Below are 19,383 nucleotides of genomic sequence, written 5' to 3' on the forward strand. Positions count from 1 at the left end.
GCCCAGCACTGTTTGTCTGCAAGAGATGGAGAGAGAGACTGTATCTATCTAGCCTACTGCCAATGTGTTTTGCATTTCCCTCCGTACCTGATCCACAGAGGATACAGGTCTGCTCCAGCTCTCAGCCTTGGAGCCTGGTGGTTTAGCTCAGGCTGTACAGATTTGGAGGTCTGGAGGTCCTTAATTCAATCCACAGTATGGCAGCCATCACATAAGTGGAATTTGGGATTTGAGCTGCTGTAGGCTTCAGACACTTGGGATGAGTTTCCTCTGGTTTCCACTGTCTGTGGTTAGTGTGTTACTGATCTCCTTCTGTGCCTGACCATAGAGGATGTGAGTCTGTTTCAGTCCCCTGCTACTGAGTCTGTCTGCTTAGTTCAAGTTGTAGAGATTTGTGTTTAGCACTGGAGGTGTTTAGTTTGAGTCCTGGATGAGCTCCTACTTGTGTGACAGCCTGGCATCTTGGCCAACCCCAGAGACTGAACGGGGCACCTCCAAAATTACAGATGGGTGCTGGTAACAGATTCATATAATCTGTGACTCAGGCATAGAGGCAGACATGTAACCTGCACTGACCAGTGGGTTATAACTTCACTAGCCTTTCTGGGAAAATCTCTATTCTAATCTGTATAGGTTCTTATGACATGCTCATCACCGTAGTATTTGAGTTTCTTCTAGTAATGCACTAAGCAATGTGACTAACATCTATCACATGCTGTTTGTTTACTCATCCTCTCCACAGAGGGAAAAGTATGTGCTATTGAGTATCTTGTTTGGGTCATTTGGATTTTTTAAAAAATATATACATGTTTTTATGTGTTTGTTAGAAAAGGCCAAGTCAAAGAAAATCAGTGTCATCTGACCAGTTCACCTACTAGTTGCACTTGGAGCAGAAGGTGGTGAGGTTTTGATGGTCCTTAATTTGTGGAGGCGTTCATTCCACAGTCTCAGATTGCCCCCCAAGAAACTTCTGTCTCCCACACTGATGAGCTTTGCCCTTATTGTAGAAAGCTGCCTTGCTCCAGAGGAGCAAAGTTGCCAACCACCGTTTTCATCCTTGAGTTTTAAGCGGTCTTTTAGATATGCTGGGCCCAGGCCTTTGAGTGCCTTGAAGATAAAGACCAAGACCTTGAACTTGATTCAATATTCTATGGGAAGTCAGTGTAGAGAATGAATGACAGGTTTAATGTGTTTGTGGTAGGAGAGCATGTGCTTCAGTGTTCTGATTCTATACTACTGGGAGTTTCCTAAGTGCTGAAGTCTTCATGCCCAGATATATTGCATTACTGTACTCCAGCTGAGAGGTAGTGAAATGCATGAATAAGTGAGGTCAAATCATCATCCACCATAACGGGATAGAGTTTCCTAGCCAACCAGAGATGATATAGAAAGCATTACTCATGAATGCAGCTATATGAGAGCTCAGCACCAGCTCCACAATTACACCTGCACAATGGACTGAATTGGCCAATTGTGGTATGTTCTTTTAAACAAAGACTGCTAAGATGGCTGTGAACTCTTCGAAGGGCTTCCCTCTGCCCACCAGTGTCAACTCTCTGTTGCTGCTGTTCAGCTTTAGCCAGCCGTTCTTCAGCCATAAGCTGATCTTTTCCAAGTGCTAGGCCATCTTGATGCTAGGTCATAGCAGTATGGTCTGATGTGGTGAAGGATAGGTAGAATTGTGTGTCATCCGCATATTGCTGGCACTTGAATCAGTGTCATCTGACCAGTTCACCTACTAGTTGCATGTAGCCACTGAAAAAGACCAGAGAGAATTGATCCTCGTGGGACTACACAAGTCAGGGGTCTATTGGTGGAGGTGCAGTTTCCCAGTACTACTCATTGGGTACGTGCCTCTAGGAAAAACTCAGACCATTTTAATGCATTGCCCTGTACCCCTGCCCACCACTCTCAGGTGAGAGTACAGTATGGTCAGCAGAGTCAAATATTGTGAGGTCCAGGGCGATGAGAATGGATATCTGTCCTCTAGCCTTTGATAGGAGGAGATCATGCATCAATGTCCCTAAAGCAATTTCAGTTCCATGTCCTACTTTAAACCAGATAGTGCCAAGTCTAGAATGTTAGCTTCAGTTAAATGAGCTTATAGATGGCCTCAACCAGCTTCTATATGAGTTTGTTCAGAAATGGGAGGTTTGACACTGAGCAGCAGTTGGCTAGAATCAGTATATCAGTATATCAGAATATTGTGTGTGTTGAAGGAGAAGGGAAGGTGTTTTGCCTGAATGACCCTTTGGCTATTTCAGTCAGGAGTTGCACCAGTTGGTCATGACTCTCTTTCACAAGCCAGGATGGCAATGGTCAGGTTCACAAGTCTTGGGTCAAGATGCCTCTGGAATGTCCAGAACTTCGTAATGAATGAATGCACTGAATTGTGAAAATGCATGTGGGCTGTTGGTTGGTGGGCATAGATGGAACAGATCCATGCTGCTTGCTGCTTGAGAAGGCTTCTTGGATGTGTGATCTTTTCAGCAAAGAAGGATGATAGTTCTTTACAACACTTGATGCTCAGTTCAGATGCAGGTTGTAGGCACTCAGCACTGGTGAAGTGGTTTACCACCCTGGATAGCAGTTTGGGTCAGGATTTGACAGCCTCAGGGGTGGTTGATAGAAAGGTTCTCTTAGTCTCTTAGTAATACAGCCTCATTGTAGGCTTTGAGAAATTTGTTATGTTTCATCTTATCTGAATCGGCCTTTTTCCCCTCACCATTGGCACACAAGCATCTGCTCTTCTCTCTTCATCCGGTGTAGGGTGTCAGAAAACCACTGAGATCTGTATGAGCAGTGGGGAAGAAGAGGCCGTTGTGGAGCCAGTGTGTCAGTGGTTGAGGCTAGTGTACAATGATAATGAATCACCTGACTCCTTGTCCTGTAGGTGGAGTGCTGCTGTCCTTTAGCAGTCATTGGAATTTGTTGGGAGTTCTGCATGAGTCTTCATGGTTGAATCAGGATCATTGGTCTTTCGTGTTGCCTCAGATACTTGTACTCCCACCAATAGAGCTCCACCAGTAGTAAGAAGAGTGGTAGTGCCTGTGCTGAGGGGACATGGGCATTTTTACTGTGTCCCCTAGACCTACTCAGAGGCCTGTTTCTCTACCCTTGCTTAGAGCAGATCTTGATGACATAGTGGTAGACATACCAGTGTTCTGTCTGTACTAACACTTCCACCACTGTTACCACCTGAGAGCTGCACCAGCTGTAGTGTGGTTGTGGGAGCTGTGCCACCTTGCACTCGTTTACAGGAGCTGGGCACACTCAGAAGAACTACACAGGTCTGGCACCACAAGTAGTGCTAGATTTCCCAAACAGGGTGCCTCATCCCCATTCCCCTCGCAGTTGCCAGCAGGGTGGGCCCACATGAAAAGGAGAGGTGCACCCTATGGAAGGATGACACAATGACCATGTTCTCCCTCTGTTCCAAGAGATCTGGTACCTATCTATGGTCAGCACCCCAGGAACTTCCACTGGAACAGTGCATCTCTGCACCCTACTGCTGGCTGTGCCTCAACACACCAGCTGAGTCATAAATGTTTACCAGTGTCCATATTATTCCAGCAAAGGTCTCTATTCCTTGCTGTGACTGTATATGAAGCACTTTTGTTCTCCTTGAATGACAAAGTATGAGATTCATTCCTTCTGGCAATCAGTACTGGTCTTGCAAATTTCAGGATTCTCAAGCTGCTGTTCAGGTTCCTATACCACCTTCTCTGTGTCTAGTATCAGAAGAGGGAAGCTGACTTGCTGCAGTCTCTGCTCCTGCAGAGTGAGGGGATGGCTGAATGGGAAGCTGAATTGTGCGCCTTATCTCTGGGTCACCAAAGTTGGAGGAATAGGGCCATGAATTGCTGAGTCCCTAGAGAACTATGGAGGCCTATTAATCTGTCTTGCTTGTGTTTAAAGCTGGTTCTAGAAATTAAAAGGACATGATCAGATAGTTTCAGCTCCAGATTTGACCCTACTTTAAAATTGACCTGATAGAAAATATTCTTCACATTCTAACAGTAAAATTTGCAAAAGCACCTAAGGTACATTTTCAAAAATGACACAGGGCCAGATTTTCAAAGGTATTCAAAGATGCAGATAGGTGTCTAGTCAGATCTTTAAAAGCACCTAAATAGTTGATTTCAATGGGAGATAGGCACCTAATCTGCTGAGATGCTTTTGAAAATCTCACTGGGTGCCCATCTGTTTCTTTAGGTGCCTAAATACTTTGGAAAGTTGTGTGTTAAACACTGAGTTGCCTAAGTCTCGTGACATCAGATTCTCATTTATACTAAGACCCCTTTACACTGCCAGAGTGGTGCAAAGGTGCTTTAATGTAATTGAGCGTTGGGCCCATGGTATTAATTTTAATTTACCACTATGTCAGCAAGAATCCAGTCCTGCTCCCATTTAAATCATTATGAGTTTTGGCATCAACTTCACTGGGAGCAGGATCCAGCGTCAAGAAATTAAAATAAAAAGGCAATGGCTATGACTAACGCGTGATCTTGTGACTTTTTATGTGGTTCTCCGGCAGCATTGGCACCCTCACACCATGTGGCGGTTGATAGGAAGGTTCTTTTAGTCTATAATTGTATTGACAATTACATTATCAACGATGCTTTAGCAAACTGGGAGATAAATAATCTGCACTGGCTTGGGCTCCACAGAAAATACAGGGGAAATGAATTGATATTTATCACATGGAAAAAGGACAAAAGGGGTAGTAGGATAATGTCCATTTCATCCTTTTAAGGGATTACAGACTATGGCAAACATCAAAAATACTTTTAAAATATTTTCATTGGTATCATTTCATCAGGTCTCTTCACCCTCAGTATCTGCATATGAGTCCTATTAGGTTGTGGGTTAGGGTTAGTAGCTACACTAATTAGTAGCATCTTAATCCCCTGTACTTTTAAAAAAATACTTGTGCTGATGTCTTGGTTGCCTGCAGCCTGGCGTGAGGATAGGACCAGATATAGACAGAGACCAGCTTCTGTTGCTTTGATATGGTACAAAAAGCATATCATATGGCTTCCATGTTATTCTTCTCCAAGGTGCACTGTGGCTGGTTCCTGGTCTCCCCTCTCTCCCAGCCGCTTAGCTGCTCCTGTGTGTGAAATAAAGCAGAGGAACCTAGGAATGCATTTTGTGGTTTTCTCAGTATATCATCATCCTTTGACAAAGTCTCTTTCAAAAATAGTTTATTTCCTCTAGCAGAAAATACAGGCAGTTACTGACATGAGACTTGCCTTCTATTGGGGAACCTGAAGAAACAGTGAAAATAGCTCACTTTAATTTAAGACCTGGGCGGCTCCAGGCACCAGCACGCCAAGCGCGTGCCTGGGGCAGCAAGCCACGGGGGGTGCTCTGTCAGTCGCCGTGAAGGCAGCAGGCAGGTTGCCTTCAGCGGCATGTCTGCAGAGGGACCTCCCACAGGCGTGCCGCCAAATCCGCGGGACCAGGGACCTCCCGCAGGCATGCCGCTGAAGGCAGCCTCCCTGCCATGCTTGGGGCGGCAAAATACCTAGAGCTGCCCCTGTTTAAGACCAAGCTGGAAGTGCTGTCCTTGGGATGGCTGATGTGTTGTTTGGAAACACAATGTACTGCATGGAAGAATTGCACTGTACCTTTAAGAAGATAGTAGGTTAGTCTCCTGTCAATTGCTGATCCAGTTATGGGTCACATGTTCATTGGGAGAAACCATTTTAAGGGCTGCAGTAACTGCTTCTGTAGCAGCTGAAATAAATTTTACAGGAAACAAAACAAAACCCTACCAAAACAAACTTCACTGCACAGATACTTCTCCCTGTGGAGAGAGAATGAGAGCGAACAAACAGCAAGTGACAGATGTTAGTCATGTGGCTTAATTCACTACTGGAAGGTGCTCAGTTACTAGTTGATGGAGGCAATATGAGAATCTGTGTAGAATAAAATAGTCACTTTTATGTTCTTATGGTCACTGTTCTGAAGCAGATAAGGTGTCTTCCATGTGCAGTTCGTTGTGAGGTAGGGTTGCCAATTTTGGTTGGATAGATTCCTGAAGGTTTAATTTTATGATGTAATCTTTCATTTAAAATTAATCTTTAATTCCTGGAGACTCCAGGACAATCCTGGAGGCTTAGCAACCCTAACTGTGAAGCAGTCTATGCAGATTATCCTGTAAAAAACAATGTCCTATCTCTGTGGAGGATGTTAACGGTCCCACTGCCGTATTTGTATGAATATCCGTTTGCTCCAGGGCCCTTGGCCAATATTTCCCCATCACTCATGGTTATGGAATATACTGTGCAGTGATCAGTTGTCTTCCTCCATGTAGAGGTTGTTTTTCAGTCATACTGCAGTTTGTGAAGCACTTTGGATGAAAGCCATGACAGGGATATAAAATATTACTGCTCTTTTAAGAGAAAGGCACATGGAAGTTCTCATCCTAGTTCAGACAAGTCAGCAGTTTAGTCCTATCTGCTGTTTCTGACAGTGGCCTGTACCAGTGCTTAAAGGAAAGGTGCAAAGGAAAACATTATGCACCTGGCCAGCTGTGTAATACTATGCTATTGGGGGAAGTTTTTCCTCTCCCTTGTTGGTGATCTCTCAGCATATTTTCTGAAGCATGTGAACAGGTAACCTTGGTAGTTCAAATAGCTGCAGATACATTGTTTGTTCATATCAGGGTAAAACTCTCTCTCTAAACCTCCATGGATCCTGAGACTTTACATGTGGCTGTCCTGCTTGGGGGTGAGTGGCTATATATGCACTCATTTGCAAACGCCAGCCCACAGCTTGGGGGGCATGAAATGAGGTTGCACTGCCTCCACTCTGCAGCTGCTATAGCATCTTCTACCTATAGGCTAGAACAGCAGCCACTGCACTTCCTTTGTACCTTGCAACTGGATCTGCATAAGCAGAGATCCAGAGGCCCTTCTTGTGGCTTCCCCCAACAGTTTTCTCCATACTACCCTGCTTCCAATATAAAGTGGAACTTCCCAGCATAAAGATGGAGTGCTTCTGACGCTTGACCACTATGCCTTTCCGTCTGTCTGTAGCCCCCATGTGTCCTCTCCACCCCCCTCCCATTACTCTCACTGGCACAGGGGTACCAGGTCAGTACAGCACAGAGGGATATTTCACCCACACATGCCTAATACTTTCATCAGCCCTTGCTAAGCTCTTTGCTTCAGTAATAAGTGAAAGGCTGGGACTTCTCAACATGCTCATTGCAAAGGGTTATTTGAAATTACTGCTTTATCTGTGGGGACCACTTTCTCTAAGTTAACTAGATCGCTCAAGGTAAAACGACACCATATTTATGGGAGAAGCCACAGGAGCCAATAGATGGGGCACAGATGTTTGTGTAACTTTGCCCTGGCCAGCATACTGGAGATAAAGGAAAATGTATATGTGCAGCTTTCCACTTGACATAACCACATTTGTCCTTGGCTGTCCAAAATAGTCTTATGTGTATGGTATAAAGAAACAATAAAACCATATTGTTGTGAAAATGTGTTTGTCAAAGGAGAAAGATATTGAAAGGATTGTATGAAATAAAACCTATTTTCCTTGGGTATGATTCTGCTTCGAGATCTATTCTGGCCAAGGAAGATTGTTGGGGCAGAAGAATGAGCAAAGGTCATGGCTTTGTGCTGGCAAAAAATCCAAAGATTATAACCTTAGTTTTAAAATAGAAGGAAAAGTCAATATGTTAATTCTCATTAAGTTTATTTTCTATGAGAATACTGTTAAAAAGCTGCCAGTACTGGCTTAAGAATTTGTAAAGATAACAAAGGACCAAAATACCCATGAAGCTGGATGTTTGCCATTGGAAATTATGAGGAAAGATGCTCTGGTAATTGGGAAAAATGCAAAACTCAAAAATTAGTAATTAATAATATTTAACTAATAGTGTTAAACTATTTTAAAAACCTGATCACTCTTCCATACTCAATTGCACTGCATATATAGAGAGACAAATATGTAAAATTTGGTGGAAGACTCTAGCTCACTCACATGTTGGCCATAGTGACAAACTCCATGGGGCCTTATTCTCTTGAGTATGATTTACAGCGATGCAGAATTTGTTTTGGTAGTGCTTTATATCCACTTTACATGAGTGTGTCTACATGCAGTGCATGACTTTTTATGGGAACATCCTGAATCATATTGTTTTCACAGAAATCATGGTCATGAAATATTTATTATCTTAATTATAACTCTTAGAATCTGGCCCTTACTGGGAGCAAGGGAGAGAAGGGTTGCACCTATGCAGAGGCCTCCTGTCAACATTATACCTGCAGAAGCCAGGAGGCACTGAGTAGAACTCACTATTTGCAGCTTTTGCTACACATGGAGAGAATAGTCATAGGCTATGTTCTCTTCAGCCAAGTCTCAGAGCCACTGGCTCTTGTGTAAGTGTGGTGCAGAGCCAGGCCCCAACTCACTTCAAGATGAGACTACACTCCCTCTGGCAGCTGCTTAGAATGTGACTTAGTGTCCTCCTAGCACTGCCAGTGCAAACAAATAAATCATGCCTACATCCTTTGTGGGAATGCTGGGAACTAAGGACAAGGACCCTGCACCTTTTCTTCCATCTCCAGCATGTGTGCTAGAGCATCCGTATTGTGATCCTATGAATTCAAGAAAAGCAATTGAATTAACAGTTAAAAATCATATTTATGGCAGCACAAACCAGAGTGGCTAAAATAAGAGCCTCCCTGAACATCTATCCTTAAGATGACTCTGGAGGGTTTAATAGTTTGTTGTTGCATTTACCAGTTTTGTCTAACACTGGAAGTAGAAGTAGAAATACTGAAAAGGAGTCTGTTCCCAGCCAGGTGAAATCAGGATATTCCTGAAATTTTTGAGGGAGCCTTTTCCCATGAGATTTACAGGTAGGAGTCTCAGATGAGTTTGCTTGGAACCTCTGACCCCTGGAGGGAATCGTATCACTCATGCAAGAAATGCAGCCCTTTCTAGGAGAATATCCTTACAAGGAGCTGTACTGAGAATGTGTGGTTGGATTGCAAATAATTATCAACCATATGTCACTAATATTTTGTAACTTCTCCTTTCCCCAGTTCATGACAAAAAACCCAAATAAGCGACTAGGCTGTGTGGCGTCGCAAAATGGGGAGGACGCGATTAAACAGCATCCGTTCTTTAAGGAAATTGACTGGGTTCTTCTTGAACAAAAGAAAATCAAGCCACCCTTCAAACCTCGGATTGTAAGTAGCAGTTTGAGTAAACTCTGGAAATAACTTGGTTAAAAATTTGTACCTGTTGGTTTCTTTTGCTGTATTAAGAAACTATGCACATGGTGCAGAAATTAGAAGTTGAAATAACGGAGTTAAATGCCTTGCTGAAGAGATTTCCCTGGTATTGGTTCCTCTGAAGGTAAGTTTCAGATTAGAATACACTGTAACATTTTTGTATTCAGTCTCTTTGCAAACTGAAGAGAGCCTGAGATCCTGTTTTAAAGCTTTCCCTCAGTTTTTATGGATATCTGAGTCTGAAGAATGTGCTTCAAGTTAAATACATTCTCAGTAGGAACTATGCAATAGTCCCACCTTGGTAAATCGTTGTGGTGTTTAGGAAAATGTTCCTGATTACATCAAATAAAAAAAATACTATAAAACAACATTAAGGACTAACCAATAAAGGAAAGAAAAATGTTTAATGGTCTAGTTATGTCCAGATACCTATCTGTTACTAAGTAATAGTAAAGTATCATATTTTAAATTAACAAATGTAAATAAACATCCACCTCTCTTGCTAAAGCAACTGAACCCAGGCAAAATGGTTTTCATTATTCTTTTCTTCCTCTAAACGAAAATCACCAAACAAATGAGATGTATTTATATTTTACGAAAATGTCAGCTTTTGGGCTAAGAATATGTATGGCAAATTTTATGATGAGGTATTTGAAAACCTTGACTTAGAGTCTTAAGAAAGAATAGACTCTTGACTATAGCACTGCAAGTATGGTACTTTTATCCTAATCAGACAATATTATTTTCCAGTGGCTGCCAAAGCTTTGGAAACCCTCATGCTTCTTTTAATTTTGTTCCCTCTTTATTGTACTGTTTGGTCTTGTCTGCAGGTATTTTCAATGTTCTGTTTTGTGTCTTTCTTCAGAGAGTTTATGAAGATATTAAAAAACGTTGGGCCCAATGAATCCAAGTGTCATAAAAATTAGGTGCAGAAAAGACCTATTAAGTCATCTAGTCTGTCCCATACGTCTATGCAGAATTGTCCTCTGTGGGATAACAGTGTAGGTTCATATATCCCAAGTAACTGGGCTTTCACCACTTCACTGGGAGAATATGCCACTACCTAATAGATTTCACTCACAGGAATATTTCAAAATCTAAATCTAAATCTTCCCTTTTCTAATTTCATCCAATTTGATCCGAGTTTTACCTCTTTGTACTCTCCTCATTAATTTCTTCCCATTCATTGTTCACACCAATCAAATATTTGAACTGTTAAGTTCAGGTTTAGCCAACCTATATATGTCAAGCTCTTTTAACATTTCCCCATAGACGTGTCCTTTCATCCCATAATCATTTTTGTTGCTCTTCTCTAAACCTGTCCTGTTTCTCAACGTTTTCCTAGTAATGGACTGACCAGAACTCAAGGTAAAGTTCTAAATGAATCCACACTCGCTTTACCCCAGGCCGCCGATATCTCCCTATTTCTCTAGAGAGTTCTGAAACTAATTGCCAGTGATCCAGTACTTCTGTCAGCTATTTTCCCTTAATACCTCAAGATGCATATTATCTACTGGTAGTTTTGCATACATTCACGTTTTCCAGCTATTCCCTTATCTCTACTTTATCAATAGCCGTTTTGCAAAATCTTCATTATTTAATTATCCAAATGAATTTTTGTTTTTCTTCTTATTAAAAACCAAAAGGAATTCAGAATCTCAGCCATTTTGACTCATCATTGATATAACTCCTCCTAATATGTTAATAGGCCTTCTTTCTTTCTGATAATTCTTTCTCTCCCAATGTATAGCAAAAGCCATTTTTATTTCCTTTCACACCCTTTTGATAGCTTTAGCTTCTTTTGCATATTTGCTCCTTTTTCCTTACATCACTGTTAATATTTTTGTTTAGTTACCTCTTCTGTTTCCATTGAGATTTGTTGGTGATCTCTAAGCAGTTCCCTGTAAAGCTAGAGTGTCAACTGGCTCCTGAAATACTTACTTGTAGGGATAATTGTATGTTGCACCTTAATTATGCTGGGTTTTATGATCCTTCAGGCTGCTATCACAGCGTTGGATTTCCATACTTCCTATCACACTTTATTCACCAGCTTTCTTAGTTCTCCAGACTTTGCCTTCCTGAAATCTAGTAGCCTTGTACGGCTGCTTTCTGTGAAACCTTTCCTTATGATGGTGAATTCAAAATTTTTTAATCTGGTCTATTATTTTCTCATTCTCAATCTGTTCCTCCCTCTCAGTAAAAGTGTATCAAGGATAACTTATCTTCTAACTTGTCTCTATTAGTTCTTACAGTTAGCATCTCCCCACTCTGAAAGTGCATCATGCATAATTAATTACACTATGTGATTATTTTGTATTGGCTCCATAGTTTTGCACCTGTTTGGTTTTCCCTGTTTTATTAGAATCCCCAGGCAAGATCATCTGAAAGTTTTACTGCACCTCTTAATCAGAAAAGTGATATCATTTGGAAAAGAACATTGTGACTTGTATTGAGTGTTGACAAAAGGGTTACACAATGACAACACAATTATAAACCGTGCAACCTCAAAGTCTGACTACATCCAGTGAGATTCAGATGGGTCAGTGTTAGGCCAATAAAATTTAATATCTTCATAAATAATCCAGAAGAAGATTTTATATGGACACCAATCTAGGAAAGATTGAAGGGACACCAATCAATAAAAGATAGAAGGGAGAAAGTACAGAAGACTAAAACAAATGGAATGGAAAGTATATAGAATTCCCCTTAAAATTTGATTCAGTTTAATAAACTGCCTTGTTTTCAACCCTGACAAAGGCACACTTGAAGTGCTCTACAATTTTTAACTTCTTGCAGTTCTGTGAAGGAAATATTGATTAAGAATATCATCTAAAAGTGTAAAAGAATAAAAGAGCTTGATATACAACAGTGAGGTTAGGAAGACTTAACATAGTGAGAACACCTTTGAGCCAAGAGACCTGATATGTAGTCAGAAAATAGGTACACATTTACATGCACTGTGAATGCACATAGCTGCAAATGCGCACAATGCCCATCTAGTCATGTGTGCATCAAAATTCCAGATTTGCATGAACATATATAGTAGTGCCAGTGCAAAGGAGGCACATATTTACACAAGTGTGCAGCTGTTTTCTGACCAAGACCTAAGATGACTAAGGGGGATTTTGCTATCTACCTGTGTCATAGATACTTGAGGAAGTAAGAAAAGAGGGATATTGATTTAAGTGAATTATGGGTAATAAAATTACAAATAATGGGCTTAATTTTTTTTAAAAAGGAAACTTAAGACATTAGGGGAAAAAGGGGAAACATTAGCAAAAATGGTCAAACACTGAGGTCAGTAGAATAATCTGCCAAAGGAGGTGACTGAGGCGTCAGCATTAGAATTAATTCTGAGTAAATATCTAGAGTAAACTCTGACTCAGTTATACCTATGTTACCCCAGAAACCCTAGAAATGTGGGAGAATTCCTGACAGTCCTTTCCATCCTGTGATACGGGAGGACCAGAAAGCAGTGGGAAAGGTGAAATATATAAGCCCTAGGCTAATTAAGGTGTGGTTCCCTGTAGACTAGGGAGGGTTGCTACAGGTTAATTAGGTTGCCCTGCCAGGAATCCAATAAAACCCCCTGCTTCAGGCAGTCAGAGAAGGAGGAGGAAGGAGAGTGGAATGGAGCTTCAAGATGTGTGAGATTTGAGAGACCAGCGAACTGAAGTAAGGGAGACCCTGCCCCAGTAGGGCAGGGAGACTCCCTCCCCCAGTGTCTAAGGACCGAGGATATCCCCACCCAAAGGGGAAGAGGGTAAGAAACCCACAGGGTTTAAGAGGGGCTGGGACTCAGAGTGAGTGGCAAACCCAGACCCCTCCCCTGCTTCCCTCCTCTACCGCCTTCCTGGGCCACTAGCGGGGCCCTCAGCGCCTAAGAGCAAGGACAAGGTATGGCGCCTTAGCCCTCCCCCGCCCCCACCAAGAAAAGCGTACGACCCACCAGATGAACATCAGCCATCTTGTCACAATCCATACTGGCTTTTATTCTTGCTATGCTTACTGTAGGCTTGATCCAAAACTCTGACATCAATGTCAAGAGAGACTTCCATTGAATCTGTTGGGCTTTGGATCAGTTCCTGCTTCAGAGAGGGCAAAGATCCCTCTGCAGAGTGATAGAGGAAACCATAGCAGGTATTACCAAGGACAATATCTGGTGTATGCAGTAATAGTCATGCTCCCAACCTCTTCTACATTGGTCTAATATGTCATTTTCAGCTCTACCAGCCATTAGAACTGATCTTTGAATCTTCCACTTGGATTTGTAAAAAGCAGCTGTATGGCTGTTCATTAACCAGCCTTTCTGTATTTACACCATTACAGAAAATATGATTTATGCCCATTACAAACAACTCCGCAACTTTCATGGAAGTGCAGCTTCTAAAGAGGTTCATGAAAGTTTATTCAGCTAGTGGTTGTAACCAAGTAAATTACCTTTCTAAATTAAAAGGATATTGTCAAGGATTTTCCATCATTTTCAAAATGATTTATTGATTCCAATGATCCCTTGGACGCTTAAAAACGTAGATCTCTTTCCTAAACTATCTTTGGCTTTCAGCCTTGGGATGAAAATCATCCAGGCACAGAAGACCCTTCCAAGGCCATTTGCACAGGGGAAGCCATTGGCAGAGCAATGTCAGAAAAGGGCTAAGCAGCAGACTACTAAGAGTGACACAGAGTGTAGCATACTTGTGGGTCAGGGAAGGGCAATGGGATCCATGCTTATGCAGGTGAAGTGAATTCCTTTAGTGTGCTTCCTGCTCTAGTTCTGTAGGTGCTTCTCTTGCAGAGGGATGCTATAAGGTTTTTTTATTTTAAAGCAAAAACAATATTGAAGCATTTGTTTGGAGGAAAATAATAGAAATTAAATGGAGCAAAGAGTTCTGTGGCACCTTATAGACTAACAGAAGTATTGGAGCATGAGCTTTCGTGGGAGAATACCCTGCATCCGATGAAGTGGGTATTCACCAATGAAAGCTCATGCTCCAATACTTCTGTTAGTCTATAAGGTGCACAGGACTCTTTGCTGCTTTTGCAGATCCAGACTAACGCGGCGACCCCTCTGATACAGAAATTAGATGGACTTTGCAAACAGAGGTAAGGAGGAAGGATATGTTAAATCTTGGGCCTGGTGACCTTGATAGTGTCTCTTAGGGTTTGCTTCCATTATTCTTAGAAAGCTTGTGCTTGAGTTTCAAAGAACTTCTTGAATTTTCCTGTGTCATAGAATTCAAATTAGATTATTATAATTGCACTTTGAACCTTAAACCCATCCTCTAGAATAAGGGCTAAGGGACAGTTCACCCCACCAGGCACAATACTCCCTTATTGTGTCAGCGAAACCCTAGGATTCTTCCATATGGGGAGGCCAAGTTTTCTCCTATCTTCAGCCATAGGGTGTTTTCTGAGGCTTCCAACAATGAAAGAGCTAATCCCCCAAGAACCACAAGGGCCTGAAGTATCCAGGCTGGCTTTCTGCTCTCCATCCCTCTCTAGCTGCATGGCAGCATGGCCTTTGCCCATTAATCTGATTTGATCAGATCATTCCCCAGAAGGAGGGGTCTAACACTGTGAATGAGAAAATTGGTGAAAAGCATTCATTTGTCCACAAAAGTCCCATGGGTTTCCAGTGTGTTTGCATTGCTGACCCACCGCCTCCCACACATCAGTCCATCAAGTAGTGAAGCATCCACAGAGGGACTTTTGTGTGTTTAGGGGAAGGAAAGAATGGTACTATGGTCCAGGATCCACTCTATCCCAGTCCCTCTTGCCCACTGAAGCTGGGGGAAAGTTCTAACCCTAAATTCACAGCTCACCTGGGTGAAGTCAGTTGGAGCTTCAAATGTACAGCAGCTCTGAAAATCAGCCCTTTATTCTTCCTCCTTTTTCTTGTATAATTAATATGGACACAGTAAAATTACTACTTTAGTAAGACTGGTGTTTCTCAATCACTGGGTCACAGCCTCTGGGGGATGGGTCACAAAAGGCAATCAGGGTGGGTCGCAAGTTATTGAAAGTTTTGTTGCAATCTAAAGCAAAGAAAATCTTTCCCTCTCAGATCACATACCGTATATACTCGTTCATAAGCCGAATATTTTTGGTAAAAAAGTGAAGCATTGAAGAGCGGGGGTCAGCTTATAAACAGGTCTACACAAAATTTGATGATTTAAAACTCTGTGGAATTATTTAATTGAATATTGACTGCAGGGCTCCGTGCCTGTGAACCCTCCAGGTAAATAAAATGTCCTGACCCGCCAGCTGCTTACCCTGAGAGGTTGGGAGCCAAAGTTTTCCAACACCTGAAATATAGGTTCGGCTTATGAAAGGGTCATACCGTTTTTGCTATTTTTACTTATCCATCTTGGGGGGTCAGCTTATAAATGAATGGGCTAGTGAACGAATATAGACGGTATTCTCTGTCATCCTCTAGACACATCCACAAATAAATTGTATACACTTACCATGGTTACCCCTTAGACTTTTTTTATCCCTTCTTTTAGAATACATTTAAGAGGGTTGGAAAATTTTTACCTTCAAATAAGGGGTCACCATCCTGAAAAGACTGAGGAACACTGAGCTGGACACTACTACAATGCGTCGTAAACCAAATGTTTACCCTGTGGGGTATCTGTTTGGCAATGAAACCAAAGTATGGTACTTTGATGGCTTTATCAGTGCCTGTAGCAACCCATTTTTACTGTGGCTGTATAAAAATGGAGCTAACAAAGTAATTGTACTATGGTGATTTGCTGTGAACACCCAACTTTCACAGAGCAACACTTTGTTTTCAACCTCCACAACATTATAGCTTCTAACTTTACCAATTTAGAAGGTTGCTGTTGTCAACTCTGTTAAGCTTCAAAAGTGATCTGCAGTCTTAGAATCATAAAAATGAGAGATGGGAAAGACCAGTTGTAATCTTTTGCTCTGCTGTGGTAGGATTGTAAATGGTAAGATAGAATAAAAGCAAGTGCTTCCAAATGAGCGTCTAGTTTGTCTGAATCCTCTGCATTTTGCCGCCTTACCCATTACCACCATTGTTGTGTTGTTGAGAATATTTTTCCCAATGCCTGTCTGTTCAGTCTGTAATTCTAAAAGCTCTGGGAGGCAGCACTACGTCTAGAGGTTGGAATGAGAGGACTGAGGGGAGTTCTAGGTTCTTTTACCAGCTTTAATACTGGCTAACTGTGTGACTGTGGACAAATCACCTAGAGTTTCCACACCTCAGTTTTCATATCTGTAAAATGAGACTAGTAATACTTACCCACCTGTATAAGGCACTTTGATATCCTCCAATGAAGGGGCCATATAGTTGAGAAATATTGTTATTAAATTATGTATGCTCAATTTGAATCCAGTTTTATATTTTCCTAATGACAACACTTGCATCACTTCCCTTGGGAGACTGTTCTACAGTATAACAGACCTCAGTGTTAAGAGATTTCTCTGGATAGCCTAAACTTTTCTGTGCTCATTTGTACAACCACCTTAAAGAGTTGCTATCACTTCTTAGTATCTGCATCCTTGCAGTTATCATAGCCCTGTCCCCCTTAGTTATCATTCTCAAAGTCACAGTGTATGTATTTCATTCTTTTAAATCTTTCTTCCGAAATCTATTCCTCCTTATAAGTCTTGTCTTAAGGATGCCAGCAATTTTGTTTTAATTTTGTGCTGCAGCAAAGATTCAAAATAAAGTCACCCCACAAATACCAAATTTTAGAACTAGCCAATGCACTTGCTATGACTGGAGAAAATGCTCATGAGTGATTTTTTTTTCGCAAGTGAAAAGTTATTAAAATCTTCAGCAGAGCTTCATTAATGCACCTGTGTCGAAACACTTTTTCTGCATGCCTACAAATGTGTGAAAATTGGGTAATAAATGGTGAATGCAAGTAGGCCCTTTGCCTGTATAGTTACCTTATTTGCACAGGCAAACATGCAAAGTTGCACATATAAAAGATGCTTATTTTGCAGGTGCCTCAATGGAGAGCCGCTGAAAATGTGTTCAGTAAGCCAGATGTATGTTTATTTTTAAATTGCTGCCGCAAATGTCAGGTTACAATGAAATGTGGCTGGAATCCTTAAAGAGGGACTTTCTTTCTGGAAAAAACTTGCAAATATATTGGACTGAAATATAAATCATTTTAATCTTCCCATGTTTTAGATTTATTTCCTTACATTGATTGCTAATGAGCAAAGATATTTGTGCTTTTTAATGAGGGCTTCTTGTCCGTCTGCTGTCAAGTCACAGTGCTGCATTTCTGGCATCATTGTAATTTCCATGGCAGTGGACTGTGATGTCATAAAGGCAGAATTATGACTTCACTGTTGGGCTTTGGGAAAGAAAACCCTTCTTAAAATACAATATCCTTAAATAATAGCAAAGGGAACACAGGAAATTACTGGCCAAGTAAATTTCTTTTTGTATAAATGTTCTCTCTTTTCAAGTTTGCTTCAGTGTGAATGTCCCTCTTTAAGGTAAGGCCTTCAGTATGGGGAAAATGACAAGGTAGGTCGATTTTGAGGCCTAATAACCTTGAGATATCCTTCAGTCTCATTATATATTTCCATTCAGTCATCCTGATGCATGGCAATCAGCATTTAGCAGAGGGGAATGGAAGGGGCTATACTGCATGTTTTTGCATGAAATGTTATTGCTAAGATCAAACACTGGGTAGTGGACTTGAAATCTCAGACACTCATGTACCATTGTTAATGCACTGTTGCATTATGTACTCCCCACCTCCCTGCTGTCCTTTCAGGATTCTTTAACTACGGAGCTCTTTTCTCAGACTGATGCTGACATTGTGGACAATGCTGGTGTACAAATAAAGAGTTTGGGACATTAAAGATTTAATACCTATCAATTTTTTTTAAACTGTGGTAAATTTATCTCTGTTAGAGAGCCTGAGGGGGGAATGGAGAGAGAGCCAACTTTGGGCTTTATCTGTGGGTGGCTAATATTTGTTAGCATCTACCCTATCTACGGGACCCTATCGATGAATATAGGTGAGAGTTAAATGTTTAAGGGCAGTGGGGTGGCTCCAAGATACAGAATTTTCCCTCCTCTTTAATCACCGGTTCAAATCCCATGCAGATTTATAGTGATTAAAAATCATTACCTGCTGATAGATAGGTGGTAAAATTACTTGGTAATCTCAGTTTAGTTCCCAGGTGACAGCTGCCACCACCACAAAAGTACTGTCATAATTGGCAGCATCAACAGAGTTTGTCCGGGTACTGAATGACTTGAAGATCAAACTTCTCACTGTGGTCACTTCAGAATAGGATTGAGGCAGATTGGAAGGGCAGTGTGGAGAAACTTGTGTGGCTTCTGTGTTCCCTTGTGGACAAAAGGGCTTAGGTCTCAAAGACTAAATAATCTGGAACCTTGTTTTTAACCCTGTATTCTTTCAGAATTGAGGGATAAATCTTTTTAGCAGGTTTTATCCAAATAATTTGATACCATGAAGTATGGTGTAAAAAGTAGATCAGAAAATATAAGCAAAATGATATTTTAAAGGACTCCACTGTTCCTTGGTTAGATGAACAAGGGTCCATTTTCCCAACAGTTGCCCGTTTGTTAGTTTTCTGGAGTTTTTTTGTTTTGTTTTGGTTTGGGTTTTTTTGGAGTGGGTGTAGGGGGGTTGTCTCTTATTCTATTGAGTGTCAGTGCCGGGAACAGCTGTCTTTGGCTTTGATACCACAACACTGTAGAATAACAGAAGTATTAAAGCTACTTCCCAACACTGCAATTCCCCAAATATTTATAAGTTAAACAGTTATTATAATGCTGCTTCTGATTCCGTTCAAAGGACCCAGTAGTGTTTGTTTCTTTCCTTTTGCATATTCATAGTCTTGTAATATTAAAATATTCTCATTTTGAATAATTAAATTCAGTTCATTTCTACATTTAACTTTCTCTTCACTTTACATTTCCAACTGTACCAGTTAGGATAGAGTGATAAGCAGCAGGAAGGTTCTATCTTGGCTTTTGGGCTTCCTCAGAATAACATTGATTCTTCTTCGAGTGCTTGCTCATATCCATTCCAGTAGGTGTACGCGCCGCACGTGCACGTTCGTCGGAGAACTTTTACCCTAGCAACTCCAG

The 19,383-nt window shown here is 41.3% G+C and overlaps 1 protein-coding gene across 2 annotated transcripts in view; it reads left to right on the top strand.

The window, feature by feature from the left end:
• The window catches only part of PRKCE (protein kinase C epsilon), a 560,544-nt gene that overhangs the window by 524,844 nt on the left and 16,317 nt on the right, over window positions 1-19,383 (top strand). For both annotated transcript variants that reach the window (XM_075064369.1, XM_075064370.1), the window contains one exon: window positions 9,075-9,221. In XM_075064369.1, the coding sequence (XP_074920470.1) occupies window positions 9,075-9,221 (147 nt within the window). The remainder of the gene's footprint in view (window positions 1-9,074; window positions 9,222-19,383) is intronic.

The sequence above is a fragment of the Chelonoidis abingdonii genome, chromosome 3 (genome assembly GCF_003597395.2).
Source record: "Chelonoidis abingdonii isolate Lonesome George chromosome 3, CheloAbing_2.0, whole genome shotgun sequence".
NCBI classification, from domain to species: Eukaryota; Metazoa; Chordata; order Testudines; family Testudinidae; genus Chelonoidis; species Chelonoidis abingdonii.